General features: G+C 35.4%; 2 protein-coding genes across 2 annotated transcripts in view; one reads left to right on the top strand and one right to left on the bottom strand.

Annotated features, from left to right (window-relative positions):
• DOCK1 (dedicator of cytokinesis 1) overlaps window positions 1-16,666 on the top strand; it is a 549,703-nt gene that overhangs the window by 154,979 nt on the left and 378,058 nt on the right. The window contains exon 27 of the mRNA XM_077822901.1: window positions 1,088-1,183. Within this exon, the coding sequence (XP_077679027.1) occupies window positions 1,088-1,183 (96 nt within the window). The remainder of the gene's footprint in view (window positions 1-1,087; window positions 1,184-16,666) is intronic.
• INSYN2A (inhibitory synaptic factor 2A) overlaps window positions 10,851-16,666 on the bottom strand; it is a 57,359-nt gene continuing 51,543 nt past the window's right edge. The window contains exon 3 of the mRNA XM_077820983.1: window positions 10,851-11,034. Coding sequence (XP_077677109.1) covers window positions 10,851-11,034 — 184 coding nt within the window. The remainder of the gene's footprint in view (window positions 11,035-16,666) is intronic.

Raw genomic sequence — 16,666 nt, 5'->3', positions numbered from 1 at the left:
GAGAGAGGGCTGCTGAGCTGCCAGATGATTGAAGCCTGTATGCAGGCAGAAAAGGGAGATGGAGGAGCTGTGGGGAAAGGAAGCAGTCCCTGGAGGTGAGAGTAGGAAAGTCCCTGCTTGTCACCAGCAGGGAGCTTGAGTGCTGCAGAACAGTAGCTGCACATACATGTACTGGAGATGAGGGATACTTTTTCACATATGCCAGCTGGAGCCTCTGGAAGTTAAATGCAACCTGGTGAACCGTGGGTTATTTTTCTCACTCATTTAATAATAATAATAAAAATGCATTTCACTAGCAGGGTTGCACAGCTGTCCAACAACAGCCTACAGCATATCCTATTCAGAGAATTGTCTGGCAAAACATTTTAAATGTTGACAACCATAGAGTAGTCCCTAAAGAAAGCTGCATTAGGGCAAGGCAGGCAAGTAATTTTTAAGGAGCACATTTACATTGTGGGAGGGGAAGCAAGTTCCCTATATTAGTATGATGCTTCCCTACCCCCAGACTTTGTGGGACTTCCTCCCCGTACGGGGTTGGGACATACATCCCTAACATGTTCACAAAGGGCATTCACTGTCAACACCACACTTTTAATGTTTTTTTAAAAAAATCCTAGCAGATCACCTCTTAAAACCAGAATATATAAAAAACAATTGAGAATTAGTTTGAAAGGCCTTAGCTAAATTGTTTAATTTATTGGATGCACTGTTATTAAGTGTGCCATGTTTACCTTGGTCAGAGACATTTGATTTTAAATGGTGAAAAAATGTCGTTGGAAAACTAAATTGTGACCTAACCAAATGCCATAAACACTGCGTTTTTTCCCCTAAGGATTTGCTTTTTTTTTTTTTTAAAAGTACTCTCTGTAATTGACTTTCAGTAGCAGCAGTAATAAAAAGTCTATTTTCTTTGTGCAGTCTTTGCTTTTAACAAAGACCGTTTTTCATCTTGTTGAGCAGTAGTTGTGAGGAGTTATAATTGATTTGGTTCCAACAGGATAGATGGATTTAATAACAAGCATCAATATTTGAGTTGTATTGATTGTCTTTTGGTGATAGTTTCCACTAGATTATCCTTTCTCTCCAGGGACCAACACAGCGCCATGTCCAGATAATCATGGAAAAGCTACTGAGGACAGTCAATAGAACAGTCATTTCCATGGGACGCGATTCAGAGCTCATTGTAAGTTTCTCTTGACATAAACTTAAGTATTTTTATCACAACCTCTTGCACCTCACATAATACAGGATTTAAATCCCAGGTGGTAAAAAGCAATCAAAACCTCCTGTAACTCTCTTGTGTGTTCAGTAAACTGTAAAGTTTTGGATTATAATTTTTGTGTGGCTTATAATAGGAGGAGAAAGGTCCTATTTAAATTGTCAGTGATCAAATGATGAATTTAATTGGGTTTGTTTAACCAAAACTAATTTTATTTTTTGCCATTACAAGATTTTAACTTGCTAAAAATGTTGTGTAAATTAAAAAAAAACTTTGGTTGTTGACATGTAAATTGGACTGGAGGCTTTATTCTGCCAACATTTACTCACATTGTGGTTGTTCAGTTGGGGTAATGACTCCCATAGGCATACTGATTTTAAATAAGTGAAGGATTGCAGAATATGGCCCTGGCAATTACAACTTTCATAATGAAACAGAGGCTTTGATGTGTGCCCATGCAAGTCCTGAGAAATAATATGGTTATTCCAAGATTATCCATTTAAGAATACACTGACATAACTTAATATTAGAAGAGATTAACTCTTGTTGAGTTTTGCGCAACTTTATATTTAACAAAGTTTGTTACCTTTTAAAATATTTTGTTTATTGGACCACTTAAATATTCTGCATCAGAAATTTGGCTTCAGTGGAGCTACACTGGTTTGTATCAGCTGAAGATATGGGCCTTTATTAACTTTTTTTAAAAATCTGTAAATGTTTGTCACTATTTGCAGCATATATGCACACAATGTACTTAATTGGTGTAAAAGCTTGCATTTTAGGTGAACGTTATTCATTTAAAGTTCTGTATCATTCTGAAAAAAATATTTTGGTGGAAACCTGGAAAGAGAGATCATGAAATGTTTCCTGCCAATCTGCACACTTTAATGGCTTTGACTCTCTTCTTAAAACTTCTTCCCTTACCTCTTCCTTCTCTGTACTGTATTACATCATTTATAAAAAATCAAAATTGACAAAGTTCTGAATTAACTCTCTCCTCTCTTCCTCTAATTCCATATTATTCCTTTACCCTCTCACTGTGATCTCTCTCTTCGTCCTTCTAGGCTCTCAGTCTGTCCCCTGGACACCATCCTCTCTCATTCTCTGTCCTCCACTCTTCATCATCTGTAATGGTGTTTGTATCCCTAAGAATGATAAAAACCTTCTCTTACTCCTAATTCTCTCTCCAGCTATCATCTTGGCACTTGCTTTCCCACTTCCAACAACATACTGTCGGTTAATGATTTTGTACCCCTCCCACCCCAAAATGACAAGGATTAATCCTTGAGTAAGTAAAGTAGCTATGATTCTTATGGAAGAAAAACTTAACATTGAGAGAGCAGACAAAAGTAATTAGGTTTGAATTGTGTGTGTTTGTATATAATAAAATATATAGACAGTAGAATGCAGACAAAATATTGTTATTGTTTCTGTAGGTTAAATTGTTTGTAGAAATATAGCTTGATGTATTTATCAAAATTCCTTAATTTTATTTCCCCTCTGCTAAACTGTGATGATGTCTGTATATTTGAAATAATACAAAACCACAACAGGATATTTTCTGAAGCATTACGTTAGTAGACCCATAGTTAGTTTTCCCCCTTTTTAACTGCAGCATAATGTATTTGAAAGTTTAAGTCTTGCACATATATATTTTTAACTAAGTGCAATTGTATTAAAAATGCACACTGTGAACATGAATGTAGCCTGAAAGCATTACATCTGAACACACTGTAATTATTTAATGAATACTGACAGCATCAGGAATTTTTAAGAGGGCACTTACTATTTAAAATTCAGTGCATTTCTAAAAGCATCTCTTGGTAATCAACCAATAATGATTCACTTTTGTGGTGTCAATAAAGTAGTAAGATGGAAATGAAACTGATACTTAGTATGCATAACCTTATCCTTCTTGGATCAGCATCAGATTGAGATTTATGCATTACATTTTTTTGACTTGAAAGTTGCACCTAGAATTTAGATTAGAGAATAGATCATAGCAGAACAAATAGAAGGAAAAACAGTTTCTGGACAAAGAACTATAAAGGAGGATAGTTTAGGTGATGGCTTTTTTTTAAAGTAATGTATCACAAATCATATATATTCATTTCTTACATAAAATTGCTATACAGGTGTTACAGTAGTTGAATCTAAATCATTTTTTCACCTTGAAAAAATGACTATATATTTCACCTCTTATTTAAAATGTATTGCACTGATAATAATATGGAATTTGCATATTATGTATTTGCAAAGATATTGGAAGTTTTTTGGTGATGCTTGCTTCTTCTTTAAAAGAAGGAAATATGTTCATTATGATACAAATTTACATCTTGATTCTGTAAATATTCGCTCCTGAGTGGTTCTGCTTGAGTAGCCCCAATGAATACAATGGAACTACATGTCTGAACAAGGATTTGTAGGGTTAGGCCCAATACGACAAAAGTTAATCAAATAACATTGGTTTCGCATTATGCATTCTTTTCATAATTTGGTTTAAAGATCAGTGGGATTTTTATTTGGTATTCTTTATGCACTGTAATGGGTGCTTTTTACGTATAAATATCCAACACGGTGTTCTTTTGTTGGTGCTTTTAATTTGCATAGATTATACTCTTTACACATATTTCCAACTTCTGAACTGTGCACAAGTATGCAGTATGCCTCAAAGCGTGTGTGTGTCTGTACTTGAGAGCCTAGCATTTTGGACGTCAACAGGGGATTTTAACAGAATTCACATATTCAAGGTAGAATGGAGTTGCCTTGAAACAGAGGGAGTAAAGGTATATTGATGATGGTTATTTTGTTAAATACAGTGTGTTTTCTGATCACAGGATAAAGATCATCAGTAGGACATGACATTCATAGATAAGCACTAATATAACATGCAAAATATTCGCTGTTGCAAGAGGATATATAATTCAAGAGTCTAGTTATGAAACTATAAATAATTTAATACTTCAATAGTCAGCTTTTTTGACTGTTCAAAAAGATTGATTTTTCTCTGTTTTATAACTTATGGATGTGATTTAAAACCTTTATTACTGTTATGACAATTGTTAAATTGATTCAACAAAAGTACTGACAATAGATGGTTCTGTTGTATATAATGGGCCCAGATACCTATGTCTAACATGGGATACGCTGTCACGTACAATATGTCACAAACTTGCATTCCACATGTGAGCACAGTAACAAATTTTAGAGATCAGAACATTTTAATTTTTTGTGTGTGAAATTTAAAATTTGCAAAGATTCCTGGAAACCTCAGGATCCCCAAAACCCTCCCTTCAATTATTGTTTTTTACCATTTTTGTCCTAAATGTGTTTTTGCTATAAAAGCTAAATCTATTTTTGATCATTTAGTTTTCTCTCTAGGATTTTTTTTTTCTCCCCCAGCCTTCACCAGGGTTTGAAAACCTTCAGACACGTAGTGAGAATGAAGCTCACTAGCCGGATGCTAGTATGAAAGGCAAGGTGGTTCCTTGCCAGTGAAGTGAACAGTAATGACGTCATGAGGACGTCTGCCTTCCCTCACCACTCTTGGCTACTAGGAAGGAGATACAGAGTTTGGGCTCATAGGAATTCTAAGGATTCTCCATACTCTTCAAGGCCATGTGTCACCACCACTGCAAACCTTCTGGCTAATGCTTGTAAAGAGTTCCCTTTAATTAGCTAGATGGTAACTTCATGAATGATATGAGGCACTCTTCCTCTCTTAGTATTTGAATAGGCTGAAAGGGCTACTTCCATCAAAGAATTTGCTTATATAATTAAAATCTCTTCACTTTATTTTTGAATACTCTGTTGTTCAAGATTAGGAACATAAATATTCTTTATTAGATAGAAATACTTTTAATTCCTAAAAGACAAATATCTCTTTAAATAAGATTGGGGAAAATTTAGCTCTAAAAAAACAAAAGAAAAAAAGAAAAAAACCCCCACAAAAACAAACAAAACTTGGAAGCAATAGATGGTCAGGTTTAGAATAGTTATTTCTGGCCAAGTCACTATTAATGCTAGCACTATATTTTATTCTACCCCAGATGATTTATAAGAACCCGACATGCTGTTTAACATGCAGAAGAATATTCTGGTATGGGCTCTATTAGCTTGGATTTAAACACAGTCTGTTCATTTAATCAGCTCTTTTCACTGGGAGTTGCGAAGTTATATACTTAATGATGAGCCTAAATTCTGAGTCTACGATGTTAAATATGGTTTATAATTTACAGGAGGGGAATTACTTTCACCATTTTGATACTGGTGGTTTTTGAATATTTTCCCCTTGAAATTAAATCTTTTTATACAATATTTTTTTAAAAGGCATTTGGTAAATATGTGTGTATTGATATGGGCATGTTAGTTGCAGTGTTGGTAAAACTAATAACAGTTTGTATCAGTTTATCTCCTTGATACTCAGGTGAAGAGAATCATGCGTAGTTACTGGAATATGATATGGACCATGATTTTTGCAAGATAACCATGGCCTTTTTTGTTGTTATAAGTGACTGTATCCTTACACCCAGTCTCCAGTGTCTGTCTTCTTCAAGTCTGTGTTCTTCCAGTCTCCTCTCACTTTCGTTTTTTGTTTGTTCTCCTATCTGTAGTCACTCTGTCCACACTAGATTATTTGTTTATCTCTTTTATTATGGAAGACCCAATAAAGGCTTAATGTATACAGCTGCAGCAAGATTTTGCTTTGACAGAACCAGGACCTTTAAGCTTCTCTGGTGCTGAAAAATGGGTTGCTTTAAAAAAATGATAAATGGAAAGAGAGTCCTGTAAACACATTTTAGAAGTTCTGATGCACTCTTCTAGGCACTTTTGATAAGTGTTATAAGTCCACAAATCACAAAGACCCCCCACGTTACTCAAAAACACCAACTCAGTATGTTTCCCCCACAAACACAGCAATGAAAATAAATAAATGGACTTTTCAGTGTTTGCTAACGGTCAAACAATTTTGGCTATTTTGTATCTTTGCTTATAAAATTTGAGGAAGTAATTTAAAATCATTGCTGATAAAATTTGCCGATGACATAAAGATTGCTGGAGTGGTAAATAATGATGACAACACAGACATACAGAGCAATCGGAATGTCTTGATAATCTGGGCCCATTAAAACAAAATATATTTTAATACCATCAAATGCAAGGTCACATATCTAGCAACAACGAATGCAGGCCATATCTAAGAATGGGAGACACTATCCTGGAAATTAGGACTCTGAAAAAAGATGTATTGGTCACAGTGGACAATCAATTGAACATCGCTCCCAGCAAGATGTCGTGGCTAAAAGGGCTAATCTGATCCTTGAATGTAAAAAAAGAGAATAATAGGGAGGTGATTTTAATTTTGGAAATGGCACTTGGATGGAATATTCCATCCAGTTCTGGCGTCTAAATTTTTAAAGTGATGTGGAAAAATTGGAGTGGGTGCCATAAAAGAGCCATAAAATGATACGAGGGCTGGAAAAAATTCCCTGCAGTGAGAGACTTGAGGAGCTCAGTCTCTTTACCAAAAAGATGATCAAGAGGTAATTTGATTATGGTGTAGAAGTATTTTCATGGGGAGAAAATATAAGACATTAAAGGGTTTTTTTAATCTAGAGGAGAAGGACATAACAGGAAGCAATGGCTGGAAGTTAAAGCCAGACAAATTCAAATTAGAAATAAGCACAGATTTTTAACAGTGGGGGCACTGAACCACTTGAACAAATGAACAAGGGAAATGGTGGATTATCCAAGTCTACAAATCAAGAATGAGGCCTTTCTGGAAGATGTGCTTTAATGAAACACAAGTTTTTGGGCTCAGAACAGGGATGACTGAATGAAATTCAGTGACCTCTGTTATACCCGGAGATCAGCCTAGATGATATAATGGTCCTTTCTGGTCTCAAACTGTATGAATCATGGGGTACCGTGAGTGCCAAAGTCTTGGGCAGAAGGTTTGCAATGTTTGCATTTTCTTCATTGGCTACTGCAAAGTAAAAAAAGTATTTACTTGTGGCGCAATGTAAAATTTTTTTTTCTTATACACACATTTCAAATTACTCATTACAAGCTATTATTGCAAAAATTAAGACTTTTCCCCCTCACTATTATCTAGCTTTTTGTGCACTGAAGTATGAATTGAATATTATCATGAATGGAGCTAATGGACATGGCATATACAAATAATATACCAAGTTTTACCTTGAGACTGCATTCAGTTAAATAAATTGGCAGCATATTTCCAGCAGCTACAGTTGTATTTTACTGATACTGAAATAATGCTAAGAAATGTTTCAGGCCTTCTGCTTCATCCTAGTATAGCGGAGCTGTAAACAGACTGCCATTATATTATTGGTGGCAATCACAGCCACAAAATTAAGAGTAGTGCATACTGTGTGCTATTACACATACGCAATTAGACTAATGAAATTTTAACAGCTTGATTTCAAAATGCTTATGAAAAAATAATCTATTAGGTTTTTTAAATGTAATATACCATTAAAACATTGAGTGAAAGTAAAGAATGCATAGCCAGTTATTGTTTGTTCATTGCATAGCATCTTGTCTGAAGCAAGAAAAACCAAACACTTTGTACTTATTGTGGGTTTTTTCAGTTTTAATCATGATTTTTTTCATTTTACCCTGATTATAAAGTATTTTACACTGATTAATTTTAAGAAAACAAGTGGTACTTACACAAATTGTTTCCTAATAATAATTTCAAAACATAGGAATGTCATTGTTGCTTAATGGGAATTATGCAGACTTAGAAAACATTGTCCATGTAGTATGAAAACAGTAAGTAATGCAAAATTACTGCAGTATTTATTGATTAGAAAGTAATTTAAGCATGTTATGGGAGCAGTGCAAATAGTAAATTTAGTGTCTGAGAATGCATGATATTGCCAATGAATTTAGCAGCAAAATTACATAATATGCTACACTAATACTGGTGATGTTTTCTTTGTCATAATTTTGTTCCTGCTTTTTATCACATGTATCACATTAGGGTGGAAACAGTTCTATGTCAGTCACATACCATGTGTAGCTAAAAGTTGTAAGAAGTAAATATTCCTCTCAAGATCTAAATCAAGCCTGTGTGATCCTAAATGTAACACAATATGATGCGTTTAACACACTTGCAAAAACATTTTATTACAAATTACATAGTATGGTATGGTATTTTACTATGCATGTTAGCTTTTTCTTTTTAAAAAAAATGTAAAAAATTAAAAATCTGCAATTTGTTTAAGAAAATAGTCTGGACATGTAGAAAACACTCAGTGATAACTTCCATTTTTTAGCTCTTAAATATTTCACCAAGGGATCCTTCTTTTTCATTCCGAATGCCTGTAATAATACTAGTTTTGGGTATGACTCAATAACCAAGCATAAAAACATTTAAGACTTTTGCATCAGAGTCCCTGCACACAAGAATATTTAGAATGGATTTTTAAGAAGTCTGTTTTATTAGTTGACATTAACCATCTGTAAAGAATCCCATTTGTGAGATGCTTGACTCAGTGTTTTAAAAAATATACTTGGCTTGTAGGATATTTTCTTTGTATGTGTGACACTATACTTTGAGGTATAGCACTGTTTTAAAGACTGAATGTGTGTGTTTTTTCTACTTATGCCCATATCTGAGACTTTGTCCTGTTTAGGAAAAATAAGTAAATAAATTATATATATATTTAATGCTTTGAAATAGTTGGGATTGTTAAAACAAGATGGGATATCTTGTAAACAGTTTTATAACTTTAATTAAAAACAGTATAAAATACATGAAACATTTTTTTCCACATGAAACAATTGCACTTCCTTCATGGCACACCTTTTCTCATCCTTTATCGCTCACAAAAATATTTTAGAATACCGTTTACTTATGTACAAGGATTTGTAGCCCTCTTGACATTTACTACAAAGGTGAGTTTTTTCATTAAAGCATCCAGTTGAAATAGTTTTGAAGTGGACATAAACAGTTTCACATATACTCTATGTACTCACATTAACTTCCTATTACTTCGAAGACAAAGACCACATTGCTTGCTTCAGGATCCTTGTAGAATTAATAGTACTTAACAATGGATTTGATGTTGAGGTAAGTGGCAGGGGGGGAAGAGTTGAGCATAAACATCTCCAGGTTTATTTAGTAGGTGCAGACTCTTCTGTTAGGGATTCATTTCTTCCACCTGTTTGCTGCATCTAAAGACTGAAAAATTCACATCTTAATGCTGTCTTGGGATATGAAATTGCAGAGCCAGTACCTTGTATCCCAGTTTCTGTCACATGAGTGTACACTATTTAAATTATTTAACTAAAAGAAAAAAGAAACAAGATTCCCAATCCCTATCATTACAAGAGTTTTCCAGACAGTCACCTAGATTAGGGTTTTTTAATGACAGCGCTTAATATGGAAAGGGAAAAGATTGCAGTGTATAACTGATCGTGGATTTAAAGTGTTTCTGTTTTTAAAAATCTAAGAAGAAATTTGATTCACAGCTTTTCCCCCTAAGTGTGATTGATTAATACAGTTAATATATTATTTTAATACAAGTGATATTATGTTGGTCTGGAAATTGATCTTAGAAGCTCAGCTAAATAAATAACTATTAAAGTTGCCAGGCCCTTCTGAACTCTTGTAATAAAGCATAATGCATACTATGAAATTTCTAGCACCCTCTACAATAGTGTACAGTTTTTCTGAAGATTGAATTACAAAAAGGATTTAAATTGTGGCAACTCCCAACAATCTATCATTTTAATATTATCCATCTTATTTTTTTTCATATTCTGTGACAGAATATAGCATTTGGCCTTTGGGTACCAAAATATAAAAATGAGATCTAAGAAAGCTTAGCTTTGACCCTATCAACTTTTAGTGATTAAAGGTGTGTCCTGACTTCTGGTGGTTTCTGGCTGCTTATCCTTTGAAATGAGCAGTAAACATATCATAAGTCTGGTAATAATGATGACACTAAATTAGAGGTGTCAGTATGATGCTGAGATGTAATAACTTGGTTTAACTCTACAGCACATGAAGGCAAATACACATATATAGTCACATCATAGATATTATTCATGGTCTTGGACCATTTGAAAAGTTGTGCTTTCTCCAGGATATTATGTGCTAAAAATTGCACTTCTCATGACCCCCACTTATTTGCAAAATTAAATGTAAAACTGAAGATCTTTGCAAACATAAGGCTTGCTTTTTTCCCTCATTAATGTTTAAAACGAAACAGAACATAAAAAAGCTTAAAAATAATGATTTTAGCTGTGTACAGGATGAAACGTGACACTTGCAGATCTAAGGGGGCCAGAGGGTAGCGGGAAAATAGTTTTACTTCTCATCTTTGTGTATACAGATTTCAATTCTGATTTTACATCCCACATTGGTAACTGCAAATAAAAGTTGGCAAGGTATGATTTAATGCCTTGCTCATGAACATTAGTTTATAGGTACAAAGGCCTTTTGGTACATATGGTGAGAACTGAATGCTGCCCATAATAACCAGAGTAACAGTGGCTGATAACACTGATCAATTTACCAAGATCCCTTTTTAGATGATTAATTGAATTCCAAATATATTTCAAAGAAGGCCTTAAACTCCATAGCTAATAGACTTAATTAAAGAAACCAGAGTTTCCATCTTCCATGCTTTTTTGATTCAGTTTTGGATTTTTGTTTTGGAGTTGAGGAGTAACTCTCCTGAGAATAAGGCAAAGGTGCAACCTGAGTTTCCTCAATAGGGTGAAGTTTTCTCAGAACCGGCTGTAGTTTGTCTTCCTGCTGTTTAAAATCCAACTCCACACTAAAAAAAAAAAAAATTAAAAAAAAATGCAATTAAGTGCTAAATTATTATGATATAATAATTTAAATTAAGACAGCATCCAACACTGATATCCAAGTGCAAAGATATTAACAGTATATACAAAAGAAATGTTAACTAGATCTCTGTAACTCCAACAAATGTGAATTTAAAAAAAAAATTCCTTATACCACAAAGAAAAACATGAATTCTGGCCACATTCAGAGATGATTCCATAGTAACTTGCTATGTGGCAGATCACAGAACTAGAAGGGACCTTGAGAGGTCATCTAGTCGAGTTCCCTGCACTAATAGCAGGACTAAGTATTATCTAGACCATCCCTGACAGGTGTCTGTCTAACCTGCTCTTAAAAATCTCCAGTGATGGAGATTCTGCAACCTCCTTAGGCAATTTCATCCTTGGAGTCTGGAAACACGTCTCTATGGGTCTGCATCTATATTGAGGAAGGGGTATGCCCTGCCCCCCTAATTCCCAGTCGTGTGGAGATTACCCTCACAGGGATCTCAGACTCAGCTACCAGTAGGGCTCAACCCCCTGGTGGCATAGTTCTGGTGGGGCCAAAGCTGGTGGAGAGAGACAGACTTCCTCTTTGATATTTTGGAATCTGTGTAGATCTCTTGGGATTTGTAAGGTTTGGGAGCAGGTCCTTACATCTTTTTCCACAGGTGGGTAATACACATTGGTCCACACAGGATGATATGAGGTACATGTACAAGGGGATCCTAGACCCTTCTTCTTGGTTTTACTGTGAGGGAGGGGTAGAGGAGAGAATGATCTTGCCCTCAGACTGCCCGGAGATTCATTTATACTACAGAAAATTAGGCTCCCTTAGGTTCATGTGCATCTAGTGATGCATAGCACCCCTTTATACATCACTTCTGAATCTGGCCCAGGGGCTGGAAGAGAGGAACATAGCAAGAAAAACTACTAAGAGGAGGCTGTTAGGTCATGTCAGTCTTCCTTCATAAACTTATGTCATGTTCGTGTTATCTATCTGCACATTACAGTGCCTTAAGGCTCCTTAATGCTCAAGCTCCCTAGCATACACTAATTGCCTCTGAACTTGGCCATATTTCTGGCAGCATAATCTAAAGCACACTTAACCTACTGCAAATAATAACCCTTCCAAGTCCAAAACACTCTTGAGTCTTTATTTTGATTGCAAGACAAAACATCTGTTGTAGATCCACATTTTTAGCAAAGAAAAAAGTAAAGTTCTTTTTAGCTAAAAGAAGAAAAGTCTAGGGCGTACTTTCTGATAGCCCCATATTATAGTAACAAAATGCATAATAAAATGTATTATTCATTCAACAATCTAAAACTAACACATGAAAGTAAACTTAAACTCGTAAAATATGCATCCTAAATTGTAAGCAGTTTGAGGAGTGGAACACCTTGCAGGCTGCCCTGTAGTTAAGAAAAAAGATGCAATGAATTTATAGCCCTAGGATCAACATACAGCACTAAGTACATTTCAAATTTAATTTGTAAAAACAAAGAAATGCAATCTAAAAATGCAGCAAAAGGGTGAATAAAAATGGGAATTCGGCACAGTAATCCAAGCCAAATAAGAGCCACAAAAGCACTGAGTGAAGCAGAAATGATCTTTTTCCAATGCATGTGGTATAGCTGGATGTGGAGGAAGTTGACAATGGGCCTTTTCATCACACTCTGTGTTAGGGAGCACAGTAGGATTTTGGAAAGAGTATTAGGGGACAGGCTCAGGGAGGAATTTGAGAGATAGCAAGCAGCTTATTGATGGCCTGGGACAAGTCATCTGTCCCCATTCAGCAGCTGCTCTGCCACCTGCTGCTTTAATAATATTTGATTAACGTGAAAAAACAATTGTGTATCATAATGCATATGCTCAAGGGGCAGAGATAAGCCTGCCCATTCAAGCTTTACTTTTGGTATTTCCGGGCTTTTCAGCACTTAACTGTGCAACAGTAATATTACACAAATGTATTTTTTCCTCTTTGTTTTCTAGGTGTTTGTAGGGCTTTTTTGCATTTAATATAGTTTTGGTTTGAGTCCTTTTTGACCCGGGTGTCAGCTTAGCATTTTTAATTTTGTAGGCCCTCATATTCTCAGTGTAATTAACTCCATGCATAGGGTTCATCTTAATGATTTTGATGTGGGTTAGGGGAGAGATTCTTTAAGCCATCACCAAATTAACTGGCTACATGTATACTAAAATGGGAGACCTTTGATTCCTCCTTTCCCAACCTCAGACTGCATGAGATGTGAAGCCTTGTTGCTTCATGCCTAACGTTTCATTTTAAAGAGTTTCAAGGGAAATTTTTTTAGCTATGCTGGACATTGGGGAGCCATTATGCCTCCAGGAATTAGAAGGTTTTGGTGTATTTTAACCCCAATGTAGCATTTTGCAGATACTGAGTGCTTCTCACTACAATCCTGTGGGGTAGCTAAATGTTATCCTCATTTTACAGAAGGGAAAAGAAAACCAGAGAAGTTAAGACTTAACTAAGAGGAACTGGTGTCAGAGCTCACAAGAATCTACCTGCAGGACATCCCTGTGAAGTCAGTGGGGCTCTGCACTAGTGTGAGGATCCATTTATGTGGCTCATAAAGGCAGGAGTAGGGCCTAGTTTGTTAAATTGTGGAGAATGGCTAAATGTGTTCCAGGCTTCAATATAAGTATGGACATTCCTGTCAGTTTGAAATCTTTACATATCCTTTCTGATTGCCAGTATAAGAGAAAAGTAAATACACTTCTAAGAATGGAGACACTTCAAAGTGGATATTGAGTATTAAGCTAACAGTATGAAAGATATGTTAAAAATTGTAACATGTAAAAAAAAATTCTGTTGCTTCAGACTGACTGAAGATTTTAATTTTGTATGTTACGGTGCACATTTGGTATTGTACCTGTGAATACTGAATTTCTATTAAGCAGCTACATTGGGTATCTTGTTGTTAAGCAATTAATCTCACTACAGAACCATGTAATTACAGAGTAATATAATCCAGCTCCTTGTTAACAAAATGGCAAGACTATGTGGATGACAAATTGTTATTTGCAGTTTAGCTGCACTGCTAGCAAAAAAAAAAGGCTAGCAAGAAAGCTGCTGTTTGGTTAACAGGCTGGGATACCATTAGTGTGTGTGTGCATGCTGTGTGCATATTTCCAAAAATAAAACTTGAAAAATCAGCATGGCTATTAAAATATCTTTCATCGAAAAGGACAGATTTCGCTTTACAGATCCGTTCATTATGGTGGGGTGCAAACCTGGGCAGAATTTGGCTTGCAATGTTAGCATCAGCTTGTTTACCTGAATAAACATATAAAATATGCAGTTCAGCTCTAACTGGGGAAACGCATTTGTTTTCACCTAGTCCAGTATGTTTTTATCATGTACTGTAATGTTCACCAATGTAAAGCTGTTTTAAATTAAGGTCTATTTTAGACTTCAAAGATAATTGTTAAAAATTTGCTTAACAGGTTATAAATTATTTTATAATCCATTTTTATTACAAAATGTTTACTGATTGCAAGATAAAAGCTTATGCAGTTTTAATTCCTGTGAGGAAAAGCATATTTGGGTTAGAAACTATTGTTATTCTGTACTGCATAAAACCATCTGTACTGCATCTCAGGCTGTTTTTATCACTTGGCATCAGAATAACAATGTGTTACTTTGAAGAGAGTGAGAGAATACTAACACTTACATCCTGTCACCTTTTATAACTGTATTGGTTTTACAGGAGAATGGCTTGTTGGCTCAGAAGATAAATGCATTTAAATTGGAATTTTCTTATATTCCTGTAACCTTCGATGCAAATAACTTGTTTGATGGCAAATTAATGACTTAATACATATTTGCTTTTGTTTCACAATGATAAAATATGCGAAGTCTTCCTTTTATAATGCAGACAAAAGGGAGCTGGTCATGTGTCTGTCTGTCTGTCTGTCTAGATAATTATAGATTTCTATATCTATGTTTATGGATAGCTACACACTCACTTATATGACCAGCTTTATTTTTATCGAATATGTATTTTGGTGATGGTAGAATTAGGATGCTGTTCTTAGAAGACTGAAAATGAGAATTTGAAAGCCATGAGTATTGATGAATTTATACAAGTATTTTAACAGAATATTTCTGAACTAGTCTAATAACTAGTTTTTAAGAAATGCAAGACTTCAAGTAATGGGAACTGGTCTAAATACTGAGGTTTACTTACAGTATACGCTGCTTTGTCATTACACTTTGCTCAGCTGTTACTAGCATTATGCTGCTGATACAGACATTTCAGTGTACTTTTAAAAGAAGCCTCACTAAAATGTAAGCTCTGTTTACAGTTGAGCTCTAAATGTTTGGCTGTGTATACAAGTACTACTTTAAAAATAAATAAATAACAGTTTGGAAACCTTACAAACAGAAACGGCATATACATTGTTTTTGTTTGTCTTGTCCTGTTACCTTGACTTCCGTGCTGCTGACTCTGTCCATGACTCTACAGTCTTACTTGGTCTCTTGCTCCACTGAGCCTGCACTTACATCTTCTTTCTGGCCAAGTCCAACAACTTTTTCTTAATCTTCTTTTTCTGTGACCTGTCCATCATGTTCAACATAGCTGACGTACTATTATTTGTAGTTTTCTCCTGCTTTGCCTTTCAAAATTCTGGGCTTGGTTGGCTTTGGTACATCTAGGCTATTGCTAAAAAAGTGTCATTTCCTCCTCTACAATATATCCAAAATGTATCCCTCCTCCTTTATCTCTACTTCCAAACACTTATCTCATGCCTAGACTATTACAACCTTCTTTCTGATCTGCCTGATTCCAACATAGCACCCTTATAGAGTATCCAAAATACCATTGCCAAAGTTGTCATCTGCTGCTCTGACCAGGTCATCCCCACTCGAGTCCCTGCATTTTCCTCATCTACATCGATATCAGATTGAAACCCCTTGCCCTTGTCTTCAGGGAGCTGCAGATCTTTGACCACTTAGATGTTACCTCTTACCACTCTTCTGCTTGAACTCTACACTCTGATAATCTTGCATACCTTCATGTCAGCCACACAGTCTCATTTACCTTCAGAATCTTCCCCACTTTTTCCTCAGTCTCTCCCACAATGACCCACACAAGCTTAATAAAAGTGATGGCTGCATCACACTTACTTGTGTGTTTTATTGTTGGCATCAGTGCTCTGAGTGAGGTATTACTGAACATGTGAAAGGGAAGCAGAATAAGTAGCTTTAGCTTTTATTAGACTGGCCTAAAAATTAATAAATAACAAACCTCACCAGAAACAAGAGACAATGCTAAATATGATATACGGGGATGGTAGCACTGCCTAAATATTAAGTTTGCCCGAGATAACCTACAGTCGCTTCTATCTTTGACAGTTTTTAACCAGTTGGGCTGAAATTTTCCATGCCAGGTGCCTAACTCTGGCTGAATTTGTATTTGTGTGTAAATTTCAACCCAAGCAGTTCAACTGTTTCCAACAACTTGCAATTTCGTGGGTAAGGGGAGCGACTTTTGTGTCAAGAATGTGCCTTTTGTCATCCCTGTGAAAATCCACCCAAATGTGCCCAAATTATTAGTCTTTAAGAACTGCGCACTCTCAGTAGAGACATGCTA

The sequence above is a fragment of the Eretmochelys imbricata genome, chromosome 7 (assembly GCF_965152235.1).
Source record: "Eretmochelys imbricata isolate rEreImb1 chromosome 7, rEreImb1.hap1, whole genome shotgun sequence".
Lineage (NCBI taxonomy): Eukaryota > Metazoa > Chordata > Testudines > Cheloniidae > Eretmochelys > Eretmochelys imbricata.
Note: the sequence above shows the minus strand (reverse complement) of the source record. Positions and strands in the feature narration are given on the sequence as shown.